This window comes from Coregonus clupeaformis, chromosome 40 (genome assembly GCF_020615455.1).
Source record: "Coregonus clupeaformis isolate EN_2021a chromosome 40, ASM2061545v1, whole genome shotgun sequence".
NCBI classification, from domain to species: domain Eukaryota; kingdom Metazoa; phylum Chordata; class Actinopteri; order Salmoniformes; family Salmonidae; genus Coregonus; species Coregonus clupeaformis.
Window position 1 is genome coordinate 23,924,536 of NC_059231.1, and position 13,669 is coordinate 23,938,204.

Below are 13,669 nucleotides of genomic sequence, written 5' to 3' on the forward strand. Positions count from 1 at the left end.
TCATGGTGCCGCTTGCTTGGTGGTGCCGCTTGCTAAGTGGTGTTGCAGACTCTGGGACCTTTCAGAACAGGTGTATATATACTGAGATCATGTGACAGATCATGTGACACTTAGACTGCACACAGGTGGACTTTATTTAACTAATTATGTGACTTCTGAAGGTAATTGGTTGCACCAGATCTTATTTAGGGTCTTCATAGCAAAGGGGGTGAATACATATGCATGCACCACTTTTCCGTTATTTATTGTTTAGAATTTTTTGAAACAAGTTATTTTTTTCATTTCACTTCACCAATTTGGACTATTTTGTGTATGTCCATTACATGAAATCCAAATCCATATCCATTTAAATTACAGGTTCTAATGAAATAGGAAAAACGCCAAGGGGGATGAATACTTTTGCAAGGCACTGTAGGAGTAACTTTCTAAAGATTATTATTGCAAATAAAAAAGGTGTTGGAAAAGGTGTTTTTCGAATAAATGATGATTGCCGAATCATTTTGAAGGTACGCGGGGCACGTGATTTTTGTGTGACGTCATTATGTCCAGCCGTTTTTATCGACACAAGATAGTTAAATGTGACTCATTTCAGGAAACTAGACGTATGTCGCACGTCACTACTTCACAGAAGAGGCATTTGAGTGTAAACATTTTTTATTTTTATCAAAATGAGTTTTTTGGCAGAAATGCCTTCTGGAACATGTAAACTTTAATGTGCCTTAATAACAAACGTGTATTCCATCTGTAAATATGAATACAATTGTTAAATTAAGAGTCTAGTTGGTTTATCCACGGAAAAAAAGACAGGAACCTTCCCACTAGCCATGATTGGCTAAGATAATGGATGAGCTGGACATTCTGTGAGACTTTGTATTGGTCTGCCATGTAGTATGCTTCTGTCTATAACGTGAGCTGCTCAGTATGTGTTGATAGTCCTTTCTACCGTGCTGTTTTTGAAAGATATAGCTAACGTTAGCCATCGAGAACTACAAAAGTTGTGCTACTTTTCTCAACAATATTGACGCCCTGAATTTTGCAGGCGCTATCGACAGATCAGTTGGAAAAAGTGATGGACACGCCACGGTCAGTGTGAACCGGAGTGACTTGATACAACGCTGGCCAAACAAGATGGGGCTACAAACAAAACTGAGTTAAATGGTTCCAGTCTGCCGTGAAGCATTCATCCAACATACGGGTAAGAGTTTAGCTACATTTTCAGATATTATACATTTATAATTTTGTTAGAAAGTCGTTTTCATTGCAATTAAAGCGTACTGTTAGCTAGCTAGCCAACGTCAGCTTGCTGGCTCACTAGCTAACATTTTCATTTACGTCATTTAGCAGACGCTCTTATCCAGAGCAACTTACAGGAGCAATTAGGGTTAAGTGCCTTGCTCAAGGGCACATCGACAGATTTTTCACCTAGTCGGCTCGGGGATTAGAACCAGCGACCTTTCGGTTACTGGCACAACGCTCTTAACCACTAAGCTACCTAACGTTACGTGTATGATCTGTGTAGTAATATTATTCTAATCAGAAATCCATTTGCACTGCTAGTTATAGCCTAATGTTAGATAGCTAACATTGAACCTAGTTGTTAGCTTTAGCTACCTGCAGATTCATACTACAGCTATGACAATGTTTGTATTGGTAGTAGTATGAGTTGGGATTATGCCGGTTCATTGTTTAGCTAGCTAGCTACATGTCTAAACAAAAGATGATTACATGACCCATCAAGTTAGCCAGGTGTGTCTGGGGGTGATTATTGCCATCTATTGTATTTCATGGACATGTGTACATGTCTAGACAATATGGATATAGCATTTCCTTCACATGACCCATCAATTTAGACAAGTGTGTCGGGTAAGCGTCATCTAATAATTATAAAATATGTATAAAATATTTTAATCTGGAAACGTTCTGTTTTTGATATTGCTAGTATGCAAGTAACCATTTCACTGTAACATTTACACCTTCTGTATCCTGTGCATGTGACAAATAAACTTAGATTGTATTTGATATAGTGTGTGCTTACCAGAGACTAATGTGAACAACAACATGACCTACACCAAAGTCAGATTAGGATATAGGCCAAAGACTAGATAAAGTGTATTTTTATCAGGAGTTTTTCCTTATTGTGGCTATAACTTCTATCACTTTTAGTATTGAAACCTTTGATTGTTTACTAAACTACTCACTCTGTTTAGCACATGGCCTCATGTGAATCCTTAAAGAGATCTGTTGGAGCTAAGGCTTAAGAGGGTGTGAATGATGCTTAATGGGTGTAGACAAAGAAGAGCTCTCCAGTAGGTGTACCAAAACATTCAACAGCCATTTTCTCAAAAGTGGGGTACCAAGTTTATCAACTTTCAAAGCAGAATTACTTTCCCATTGTTCCTCAACTGCAGTGTATGATATACCATTTTATAGTTGTATGATATACCATTTTATAGTTCTGAGTTTGTACTTTTATCCAATGTACTTTTTTTTTTTAATAAATCAAATTTTGCTACATAAGATCGAATCGAGGTGGTCGGTCACAATTGGAAACGCACCCTAGCAGGCAATTGTCCCATCTACTTTCTATTCGAACTTTCTAAATGTCGACAACAACAACAAAAATCACTGGACAAGTTAATGGAATCATTGGAATCATAGCTAATGTTGTTGCTAGCAAATGGCGCGACCAGTTAGTTATCAATATTCGACATAAGAGAACGGAGTTGAGCGTTCTTCTTCAGCTATTCCTGCACATTTTGTGGAATCAGTTTCTCCGTTTAGCAGCAAAAATACAGAATGAAAGACTGACCTACATAGACACGACAGCATGAAAAACAGGTCCCCATGTCTTGGACGGCGACTTTCCGTGGCCAATGACTATTTGAAGAAAGCACTTCTGTATCTACGGTTTGCAAGTGAAAGTGTATCCAGACCACTCATTGAGAACTTAAGCTCTCCTCACCGAGCCGCTTCCTTCTTCTCCAGAGCGCCCTCAGTTCCCGGTTATGGTCAAGGATTGTAAAGTGACATTAACGCCTCATTAGAAGTTGAATACAACAAAATCACTGCAGTAGTAATTTAAGTTTACTAGTTGTGCTGTCTACAGTAACAAGGCTAAATGCACACTCTCAACTGACTGGAGACAGACTATTTTAACTGATTTGATTTCTCAGCCAATGGTCCCCTATCCACATGCAGCCTCCGGTTTCCACTAGATAACACAGCCACAAAGTCAAAATGGGCTATGTCATAAAAAATAATGAAAACAAAAATTCGCTTTTTGGTCTTCATTCAAGGTTAAGGTTAGGGTTAGGCATAAGCTTATGGCTAAGGTTATGGTTAGGTTTCAAATAACATTTGAAGAAGATAAATTGTAGAAATAGGCGGGGTTTATGACTTTGTGGCTGTGGTAACTAGTGACGACCGCAGCCTCCCCCACACGGTATACTCATGATAGGACAACATGTTTTGCAGACAGTGGCCTGTTGTAGTAGCCTGTTGTAACATGACCCATACAACACATATATCTGACCTAGTCAACTTCTGACCCAATGACCATGAAAAAATTGAATTCTTATCAACTCACTTGAATATCAAGCACAGCACGAGAAACAACCCAAACACACTGATAATGAAATACAATCTCAGTTTTATTTAAGCAAAAGCACAACACTGCATATTGCTTGAAGAAAAACTAAGTGTTTTCTCCACTGTTGCGAAATTAATCTATTCTCAGCTGGTTCTTTTCTGCTGTGCCTCTCCCGCCTCCCTGCGCTACTCCTCTCCCCTGCCTGTTCCCTCCAGCTCCTGTTCCACATGGGTTAGCATCTCCTCCAGCAGCTGGCTGGAGGCCCTGTCCGAGGGCGAGGGGGGGCGCTGGGCTCCAGAGGGGCCGGGAGGAGGGGCCACGGAGCTCTCTTCACCCCCGTGGATGATCTGGTGAGCCGCCTGGAGGTGCCTGCGCTGGCTCTGACGCACTGGAGGAAGGCAGGGATGAAGGGAGGGAGAGAGAGAAGAAAGGGGGAGGGGAGAGAGAGCAAGAGAGAGAGAGGGAAGGAGAGACAGAGAGAAAGGTAGATGAAGAGACTAAAGTATTGTTATGTTATTATTACTGTGCTACTATGCTATCATGTATTATCAGTGCTTTGGGAATAAACGTCCCACCTCTGTCTCTGACGTTGATCTTCTGCACCTCAGGGATCAGGAAGCTGTACACCAGCTCTGCTACGATCTCCTCTGACTGCAGGCTGCTCCGACTACACACACACACACACAGAAAGACACAGAGAAGGGGACAGCTTTTACAATTTGCAATACAAAGATACAGAGATACAGTGTGTATGGGTGGTATGTTAGATGGCGTGTGTGTCAGGGTTTCAGTTAGGAAAATGTGGTGCCGGACAGTTGACCGGCAACATTTAAATTTACCGGACATTTGAGAAATCTGCCGGACCCATATGCATTGGGTGCATCACCCGATTAGGGCATCCACCCATGGTGCTCGGAGTGACAGAAATCACATTTAGAATATGGTCATTCATATTAATAGAACATGCAGGTCGAGGATGCAACGATGTGCGGTCCTTCTTACCGAATTCTGATGTGCACTTTGAAGATGTTAGAATAACTGTCCATGTTTACTTTTCCTCAGCCAACAAGACCAGTAACGAACAGCAAAATCACTAGCCTGTTAATATACTATCCCCCATAGTAGAAACCTATACCTATTCTATAGGTCAGCTTGTCGAGAAAGAAATAGCCTATTCCAAACAGCCTCTGGGACAGTTGTGTAGGCCAGTAGGCCTAGGTTACATAAAAAATAAACATTAAAAAGCAATGAGCCTGTGCAACAGATAAGAACGTTTAGCTTAAAATGTTAATAAACTATTATTTCTTCACATTATAAGCACAGCAATGCGCACACAGGGCAGTAGGCTATGCACATATGTTTGTTCCATATCTAAAGGGCACCGCACATGCTAGTTGTTTCATGCGACAGAGATGAAAATATCTGTTTGAAATTTAGAAAGAGAGGAGATCTAATAGGCTACTTTAAAGCAAGTTAAGACATGCCTCATAATATGTATTAAAACGTTCAGGTTTCAAACAATTAAGTATATGTTTTCAAAATGCATAGCCTACCGCCCCCAGCTCACTGCAACATGGTGTGTGACGCGCTGATGAAGCCTGCCTTCCGTTGTCATTTGAGATGCTGTAGCAGCAGCTCTCGCGCTGTCTGACAGATTTTCAGCTCAAAGGCTCTGTATCTGTATGTTGTATGCGTGTGATAAATAAGATACATAACAAATATACTGTAGCCTACATGCGCCAATTTAATTCCACTAAATTATGCAAATTAACCTATAGACGGATAAGCATGACCAGTCAAATGTATTTACATCGACTGGTATTTCCATGAATGAATAGGCTAAAAAGCATTATTTCGCAATGGAATTTTTCTTCTTCTCCCGGACAATTGGCCAGCGGCAATTTTAATTTTTCAAAAAGTATTATAGGCCAAAAGCCAGCTATTACCGGCTAACGGAAACCCTGGTGTGTGTGTGTGTGTGTGTGTGTGTGTCTTACGTGTCCTCCATGGCGTAGGCGATGTTGTTGACCTCCTCTGCCACCCTGCGTATCTCCTGTCTGGCCTGTTGGTCTGCTGTCCGGTCTAGAGTCCCCAGGATGATGTCCTCCAGGTACAGATCTACTGTCTCCTGATGCACCCTCATCACCTACAGGACAGTACAGGCATTACACACACACACACACGACACACACACACGGGCGTGCGCATGCAGGCAGACACACGCACACATACACGCACGCACACACACACTCAGACACCTGTTTGAAAATCTCATCCTCCTCTCTACGTCTCCTCTCCTCCATCTGTCTCCGCCCACTCTCCTCGGCCTCTCGGAGGCGCCTGTCTCTCTCGGCCAATAGGGTGAAGGCATGGATCCTGCGTTCCTCCTGTATGCGAATCAGCTCCTTCGATAGGAAGTCCAGCATGTCCACAAGCTCCGCCCCTGCCACACCGGCCTGGTACCCCTCCACCAAGGATGCCTGGGACAGGAAGATGGGAGAGTGAGGGATGGAGGAGGAAAGAGGTGTCTGTACCTGTGTGTGTGTGTTTCCTCTCTTACCTTGTGTGTGTGTTGGTCTCTCTGTCTCTGCAGAGCCAGTGTGCGCTGTGTGTCTGCTCTCTGGAGCTCCTGCTCCTCTCTCTGCAGGGCGTGAGTGGTTCTCAGCTCCTGGATCAGCTCCAGACGCTTCTCCTTCCCCTCAAACATCTGACACACACACATACAGATAGACAGCGGCGCACAGAGATGACATCACACAACATCAGACACACACAGAGAAAGGTTGGTTTGTCATAGAGGTTGGTCTTCAGTGCAGATCTATGATCAGCTTATCATTCTCTTCATAAAAACACACCTGGTTCTGAATGCTTCTTCCTCTCAGCAGCTTTTGCAAGTAGATGACAGCCAGCTCTCTCTCCTCGTCCCCCTGGAGACACACAGGAATGACAGGGTGAAGAGAAATTAAAGAGATGTGCTACAAACCACATAGTGAGAGAGGGGGGATAGTGTACATCTCCAGACGGTGTGTTGAGACAGACTGTACTGTACCTCAGGGGGCTCGTCCACCATGGGGGTCTGTGGTCGAGGAACAGGTTTCTCTGTCTTAAAGAGGAAGCGCAGGGTCTTCTTCTCCTCCACACGAGTCTTCTCCTCCTTCAGAGCCTGCAGATGGAGGGACAAAAAGAGTGTTATACATCTTTTGAGTGTGTGTGTGTGTGTGTGTGTGTGTGTGTTTGTGTGTGTGACCTGGTGTGTCTTCATGAGCTCCATCTCTCTGCGTGCAGAGCGTTTGACGAAGCCCTTGCTGACTTTGGGTACGGGGGCTTTGATACATGGCTCTGTCACTGAGACCGGAAGTCCCGCCTCCAGCTCTAGCAGACCTGTGATTGACAGATAGGAAGACAAGTGGGAGCTCACTACCTTCTACTGTACCTTAGCAATTTTGATGATCTGGCACTATTAAAACACCATCACTTTGAGATTCAAGGTCTGTACTCATTTTTCTCAGAGTAGGACCTGATCTAAGATCAGGTCCCCCATGTCCATGTAATCTTATTCATAATGATCTTAAAATATCAAACTGATCCTAGATCAGCACACCCAAACCTTCGTAGGTATCAAGGTAGCGGCTCTTGACCACGTTGCGTTGGGAGTGGCGGTCGGGGAACAGGCCGATGCGGGACAGAGGGGCGTACGTCTGAGATGAGTAGTTGGAGTAGTCCTTGATGATGTCACGGCGCTCCAACTTTCTCTCCACATTCTTTCTTTTCGCCGTCAGCTTCCTCATCGCTGAGAGAGAGGAGAGAGAGGGAGGGAAAAGAGAGAGAGAAAGGGGGAAGGAGAGAGGGAGAAAGAGTGGAATAGAAGGAGAACGATAAAGAGACAGTTAATCCTTAAACCCCACTGTTCTCATCATATTAAATCAAAGGTAAAGGGAAGGTTAGAGTTGTTTAAACAGTTATCAGAGCATATCACAGTGATTTATGACATGCAAAATGTAAATAGGCAGAACTTCTATGCATCATTGCCCTGGACAGAAGTCAGACATTAGGTGTTTCTCTAAATGCATTCTACCGTGCTCCGGGCACGCAAGTTGGAGCAAGGGAGGGTTGGAGTATGAGTCCAAATCAAAGTATGCTAAATGGAGCAGGGAGCACTTGTCAAATGCGTACTCCGTTTGTACATATTTTTAAGCATGCATCGATGCAAGCTTCAATGGTAAGTATGCAAAGAAATATGACACAACCACATAAAAAATTACGCAAAAGTTCTTTAAATCAATGGCAGCCAATATTTGAGCTGAAGCAAGAGAAAATACACTCCGACTTCGGAATGAAATGTTGCCTATTCACATCTCATATGTTGCCTGACTACAACATTTGATCTTGATATGTTAATAAATACATGCTGTGTTAATTTTGGCATGTTTACCTGCCTACGTACCGTAGATCGCAAGCCCATAATAAGTCAATAGGGCTAACTGGCTAGCTACTACTGTTAGCTAGCCAGATAGCCACAAATCATTGTTAGCTAGCTACCCACAAAGAATTGATATATATCTTACATAATATTAGTTTTAGGTCCATTTTGCCTGCTAAACTATCTGGTTAGCTACATTATTACGATTCACATATAGCTAGCTGATAGTTATGAAGTAAAACGGTTGCTTTGTGTATATCTTGTTTCATCTCCATTGCCATTGTCCTGGCTGGAAGACGGCTCAGTGAATGGGTAAGACCCAAGTCCATAGTAAGTCAATAGTGCTAACTGGATACCTAGCTAGCCACAAAGAATTGGTAGCTACCCACCAAAAATGTACATCTACCTTGCATAACATTAGTTTTAGGTCATTTTTGCCTGTTTAACTAGCTGGCTAACCAGATTATTACAATTTACATATCTAGCTGATAATTATGAAGTAAAACGTTTGCCATGTGTATATCTTGTTTCGTCTATTGTTGCCATTGTCCTGGCTGGAAGAAGGTTTTTAAATGTTTAAATGTTACCTTTATTTAACTAGGCAAGTCAGTTAAGAACAAATTCTTATTTACTATGACGGCCTACACCGGCCAAACCCGGACGACGCTGGGCCAATTGTGCGCCGCCCTATGGGACTCCCAATCACGGCCGGTTGTGATACAGCCTGGAATCGAACCAGGGGCTCCCGAGTGGCGCAGTGAATGGGGAGGGGAATGGGGAGGTGAAGCGTGAGGTAATAAAGTAGGGGGAGTACGAGTGCTTCTCAAATGAAATGTTTTATTCATTCTCCACACTCTCGTCCTCACAAGAACGTACTCAAGAGAACGTTGTCGGAGAATGCACTCGGAGCATCAGAGTGTGGAGCACGGTAGAACGCATATTGAGAAACACCCATTGTCTTACAGATGATGTAGTCATTGCGTATCTTGCTGAGCTTGCTCTCCTTGTCTCTCTGGTGCTGGGAGTACTTGAGGTCCAGCCTGTCCACCGTGGCCTCTTGTTGAACCTCCTCCCTCTGCCTCAGTAGACCCATCAGTAGGGCCAGGCGAGCCTCCTGCAGCCTGGGGTAGAAGGGGGAGAATGACAGTGGGGCAAGGGGAGGGAGAGCAGGAATGGGTGGACAAGGGTGGGAAGAATAAACAGAAGATGGTAGAGTAGTTGAAGCTGCTCATGTGGTGCATTCCTTCCTTTATTCCCTCGTTCACTCACTTCTGGATCTCGTCCTCCCTGAAGGCCCACTCCTTCCTCTCCATCTCGTCCATCATCCTCTTCCTCTTGTCCAGTTGACTCAGGTCGTCCATGGGGGGCAGGGTGGCCTCCCACGCCCGCTTCACCCTGGCTCGCTCAATCATCTCCACCTCCGCCAGCCCCGCCGGAAGACCACGACCTGTGGGGGTAGAGGGAGAGAGGTTAGGGTCAGAGGAGTCAAGGTGGAGGGAGTTGTGTAGTGTTGGAACATGTTTGAGGATGGGTCAGAATGGCCTGTCCTGCCGTAGAAGTATTGTAGAGGTGCAACAGGAGGTGAAGCGGTAGGGTCTCTGAGCTCGTATGTACCCCATGTCAGTGTGGCCAGTGTCAGCAGCTCTGGGGGGGTCGTCCCGGGCCGTACCACGTATTCAGGGGTGTAGGGGTCCGTCTGGGCCTCACTGTCCCTATAGTCAGTCTGTACTCCCATGGTGCGCTGGAATGGAGTGGGCAGCTGCTCATTACCCCCCTCCACTGTAGAGTAGGGGTTAGCTCTGAGAGGAGGGAGGAAGGGAAAGAGAGAGATAGAGAAGAGAGGGGTTCCTAATATGTTTACAGCATTTTTCAGGGGACTTTGGCGGTATCCAGCATGACTTACTTGGGCAATGCAAAGACCACATTGGGGGGAACCTGCTGTGCAAAGGGGATCAGGGGGCTAAGCGAGGGAAAGGAATAGAAGAATGAGTGAAAACATAATCAGAAACATTTCACAAGACGTTTGCATCCATCATTTGCTCAAAAATCACTGTTTTACTTCAACACTACACACTCAAACAGAGTCAAATCCATCTGAACTGACACAAAAATCATAATTACTGGTTTTAACTGGTTCTATTTTGTACATTCAATCCAGTGACCATGCCGCTGGTGCTACAGTGAGGATAATGACGGTTGTGTAATTTGACTCTCATGACACAAATGACCTCTGATGCTGTCATGATTTGATGCCTGAGTCTTCCTTCAGGCCCTGGTGTCCTCTCTGACACCATTCATTCTTTAACCATGTGATCCCACTCTGTCCTGCTGCTGCATTACGGGAACGTGCTCTCTCTCACCACTTGAAAAACTTCCAACGATCAATGCCTGACACGCTGCTGTATTCGCTCCCTGTGACCTGAAACTGAGCACCAGGAATGACCCTAACAAAAACAAAAAGACAAACATGTGCCTTAATAATCAAGTAAATCAAGAATATGAAATACACTACATTACCAAAAGTATGTGGACACCTGCTCGTCGAACATCTCATTCCAAAATCATGGGAATTAATATGGAGCTGATCCCTTCTTTGCTGCTATAACAGCCTCCACTCTTCTGGAAAGGCTTTCCACTAGATGTTGGAACATTGCTGCGGTGACTTGCTTCCATTCAGCCACAAGAGCATTAGTGAGGTCGGGCACTAATGTGGGGTCGATTAGGCCTGGCTCACAGTCGGCATTCCAATTAATCCCAAAGGTGTTCGATGGGGTTAAGGTCAGAGCTCTGTGCAGGCCAATCAAGTTCTTCCACACCGATCTCAACAAACCATTTCTGTATGGACCTCGCTTTGTGTACAGGGGCATTGTCATGCTGAAACAGGAAAGGGCCTTCCCAAACTGTTGCCACCAAGTTGGAAGCACAGAATCATCTAGAATGTCATTGTATGCTGTAGCATTAAGATGTCCCTTAACTGGAACTAAGGGGCCTAGCATGAACCATAAAAAACAGCCCGCGACCATTATTAGTCCTCCACCAAACTTTACTTGTGTGTGGCTGCTCGGCCATGGAAACCTATTCATGAAGCTCCCGATGAACAGTTATTGTGCTGACATTGCTTCCAGAGGCAGTTTGGAACTCGGTAGTGAGTGTTGCAACCGAGGACGATCTTTACGCACAATGCGCTTCAGCATTCGGTGGTCCCGTTCTGTGAGTTTGTGTGGCCTACCACTTCGCGGCTGAGCCGTTGTTGCTCCTAGACGTTTCCACTTCACAGTAACAGCACTTACAGTTGACTGGGGCAGCCCTAGCAGGGCAGAAATCTTACGAACTGACTTTTTGGAAAGGTGGCATCCTATGACGGTGCCACGTTGAAAGTCACTGAGCTCTTCAGTAAGGCCATTCTGCTGCCAATGTTTGTCTATGGAGATTGCATGGCTGTGTGGTCAATTTTATACACCTGTCAGCAACGGGTGTGGCTGAAATTGCCGAATCCACTACTATGAAGGGGTGTCCACATACTTTTGTATATATAGTGTATGAATTTAACTTCAATCTATCTAATATAGTATCCAAAGATTTATCCTCTGTAGGGATAGCATGTGTGTGTATGTATGTTTGTTACCCTGCCAGCTGCTGAACTGCCTCTCTGTGCTGCTCTGTGTGCCCTCGCCAGCGGCGGTCAATAAAAGTGGGTACAGGGTCAGTGGTGTCCAGACGCAGGGCGTAACGAGGGTGGTGAGGTAGGTGACTGAACATGGACCCATACTCTGGAACCTTCCTCTGAGCAGGGGGACATGGAGAGAGATCTCTGACAGGGTTAGGGCTGTTACGGTGACCGGGTCACGGGGTTACAGGGTTACTGTCAGATTATTGGGTTAATAATATTACCCATTATTTCACCAGGTGTGAATTGAATTTATTCTCAAAATAAATCCTTGCAGTTATGCATGATAAGAAAAACTGTCATGGGAACCGGAGGTCAGGAAAAGTCCTATTAGCTAGGGCATTAGAGTCATGGAAACATGTGACATTACTGACATATGAAGAGAGAGATGAGCATTGATTGTGAATCTGTAATCACATGAAAGTTCATTTGAAAGTAAGGGTTAGGTCCAGGTTGCTATGCTAGCTAGCTAACGTTAATTAACTTACCACCCGGTCCACGGATGCATGTGCCTTGAAGCTGGCCCTTGCATGGTCCATTTCCCCGGATACAGTATATATGGGGTCTGTAATGCAACATCCACAACAAAAACAGTTCATGTTCGGTTGCAAACTGTCTAGCTAATTATTGCAAACAAGCTACCTAGCTAACGTTAGCTAACTCACCATACAGATAGTCGTGTACCCGCTGCTGCCTAAAACCTTTGTTGGTTTCATTTTGCTTATTAAATGATCGAGTTACGGATATACTCATTTTTGCACCGGTTTAAAACCACTTAATCTAAAAAAGAAATAGCAAGAGGATGGAGAGAAAGCTAGAAAGCTAGCAAGCAAGGTAGCTAGCTAGCTAGCTACTGTAGCCAGCTGTCAAACTTCAGGAGCTTGTCCACATCGTAACCATGGAGATTGTAAACTGCCCTTCCTCGACACACTAATAATTTTTCGCCAGCTGGGGGGCAGTATTTCACATCATTGCAGCCTTGTGTTTTGGCCACGATTTCATCACTCTTGATTAATCATCTTAATTTCAAATCAGATGCGGGGGAATCGTATAATTTGTTCTATTATATTATATTATTGAATAGGCTTCTCTTCAAACTTTCATTCCTTTACATCTGATGTCAGAAGAAGCCTACATGATAGAATAATTCCATACTTGAAGACTTTTATATAATTACAAAAAGAAACAAATGAAAACAACCTATCTTAATATTTTCCTTTCCATAGAGCAACAGTTCTGCACTGTTGTATTTGGGTCAGGGATGCCTTTCCCACAGTTTGGCTAAAGTAATCAGGAAAGGAAAGCTGTCAGTACCAAGAAAAAGGAGGCGGAGTGGCAACCAAATGGAAAACATGACTAATTAGGGTTTACACATCTCTGCAACACCACATAGGGCCTTTGTGGATCATGTGTTTGAAAAGAACAACACACACAACCAACCACCCACCCACACAAAGACACAGCCACACACACACACGCACACGCACACAAGGCACTGTGTCAGTTCTGGGAATGGACTGTGACTCTGCCTAACTGACAGGAAACTGCCAAGCTCTATCAGCGAAGAGCAGAGAGCATCCACACACACACACACACACACACACACACACACACACACACACACACACACACTTGCACACATGTACCCAAATGAATGCGAGCAGTCGTCATTGTGAATGAGAACGTGTTTACAGCGCTGTTAGATCCAGGCTGATCTATACAGGACCAGTCTCAACAGGACCAGTCTCAACACAGACTTTAAACCCTAAAAGAGAACTGAGTGTCAATAGACGAAATATGATGTTTGAAACCTACTGATTCTAAGACATTGGTTTGAAAAGTGGTCAGCAAGCGCGAAAATGAAAGCCAAGTTTACTCTAATGAAATTATTATCTTCATCTGATTCTGTTGGTCATTGCCTGTATGCATAGAGGATCAAACGACACCAAAAGTACAGCCAAGGAAAGGGCTTAGGACTATATAGTAATGGTCT

At 44.3% G+C, this 13,669-nt stretch overlaps 1 protein-coding gene across 1 annotated transcript; it reads right to left on the bottom strand.

Annotated features, from left to right (window-relative positions):
- Positions 1-3,632: 3,632 nt before the first annotated feature.
- cfap91 (cilia and flagella associated protein 91) lies at positions 3,633-12,657 on the bottom strand. The gene is made up of 17 exons (XM_041883215.2): positions 12,342-12,657; positions 12,165-12,241; positions 11,635-11,792; positions 10,370-10,453; positions 9,913-9,969; positions 9,624-9,808; positions 9,279-9,456; positions 8,973-9,130; positions 7,197-7,379; positions 6,837-6,970; positions 6,639-6,752; positions 6,445-6,516; positions 6,150-6,296; positions 5,848-6,069; positions 5,587-5,735; positions 4,165-4,256; positions 3,633-3,977 (listed from the first exon to the last, which is right to left on the bottom strand). The coding sequence occupies exons 1-17, from the start codon at positions 12,427-12,429 to the stop codon at positions 3,775-3,777; spliced, it is 2,301 nt and encodes a 766-aa protein (XP_041739149.2). The 5' UTR covers positions 12,430-12,657; the 3' UTR covers positions 3,633-3,774.
- Positions 12,658-13,669: the final 1,012 nt, after the last annotated feature.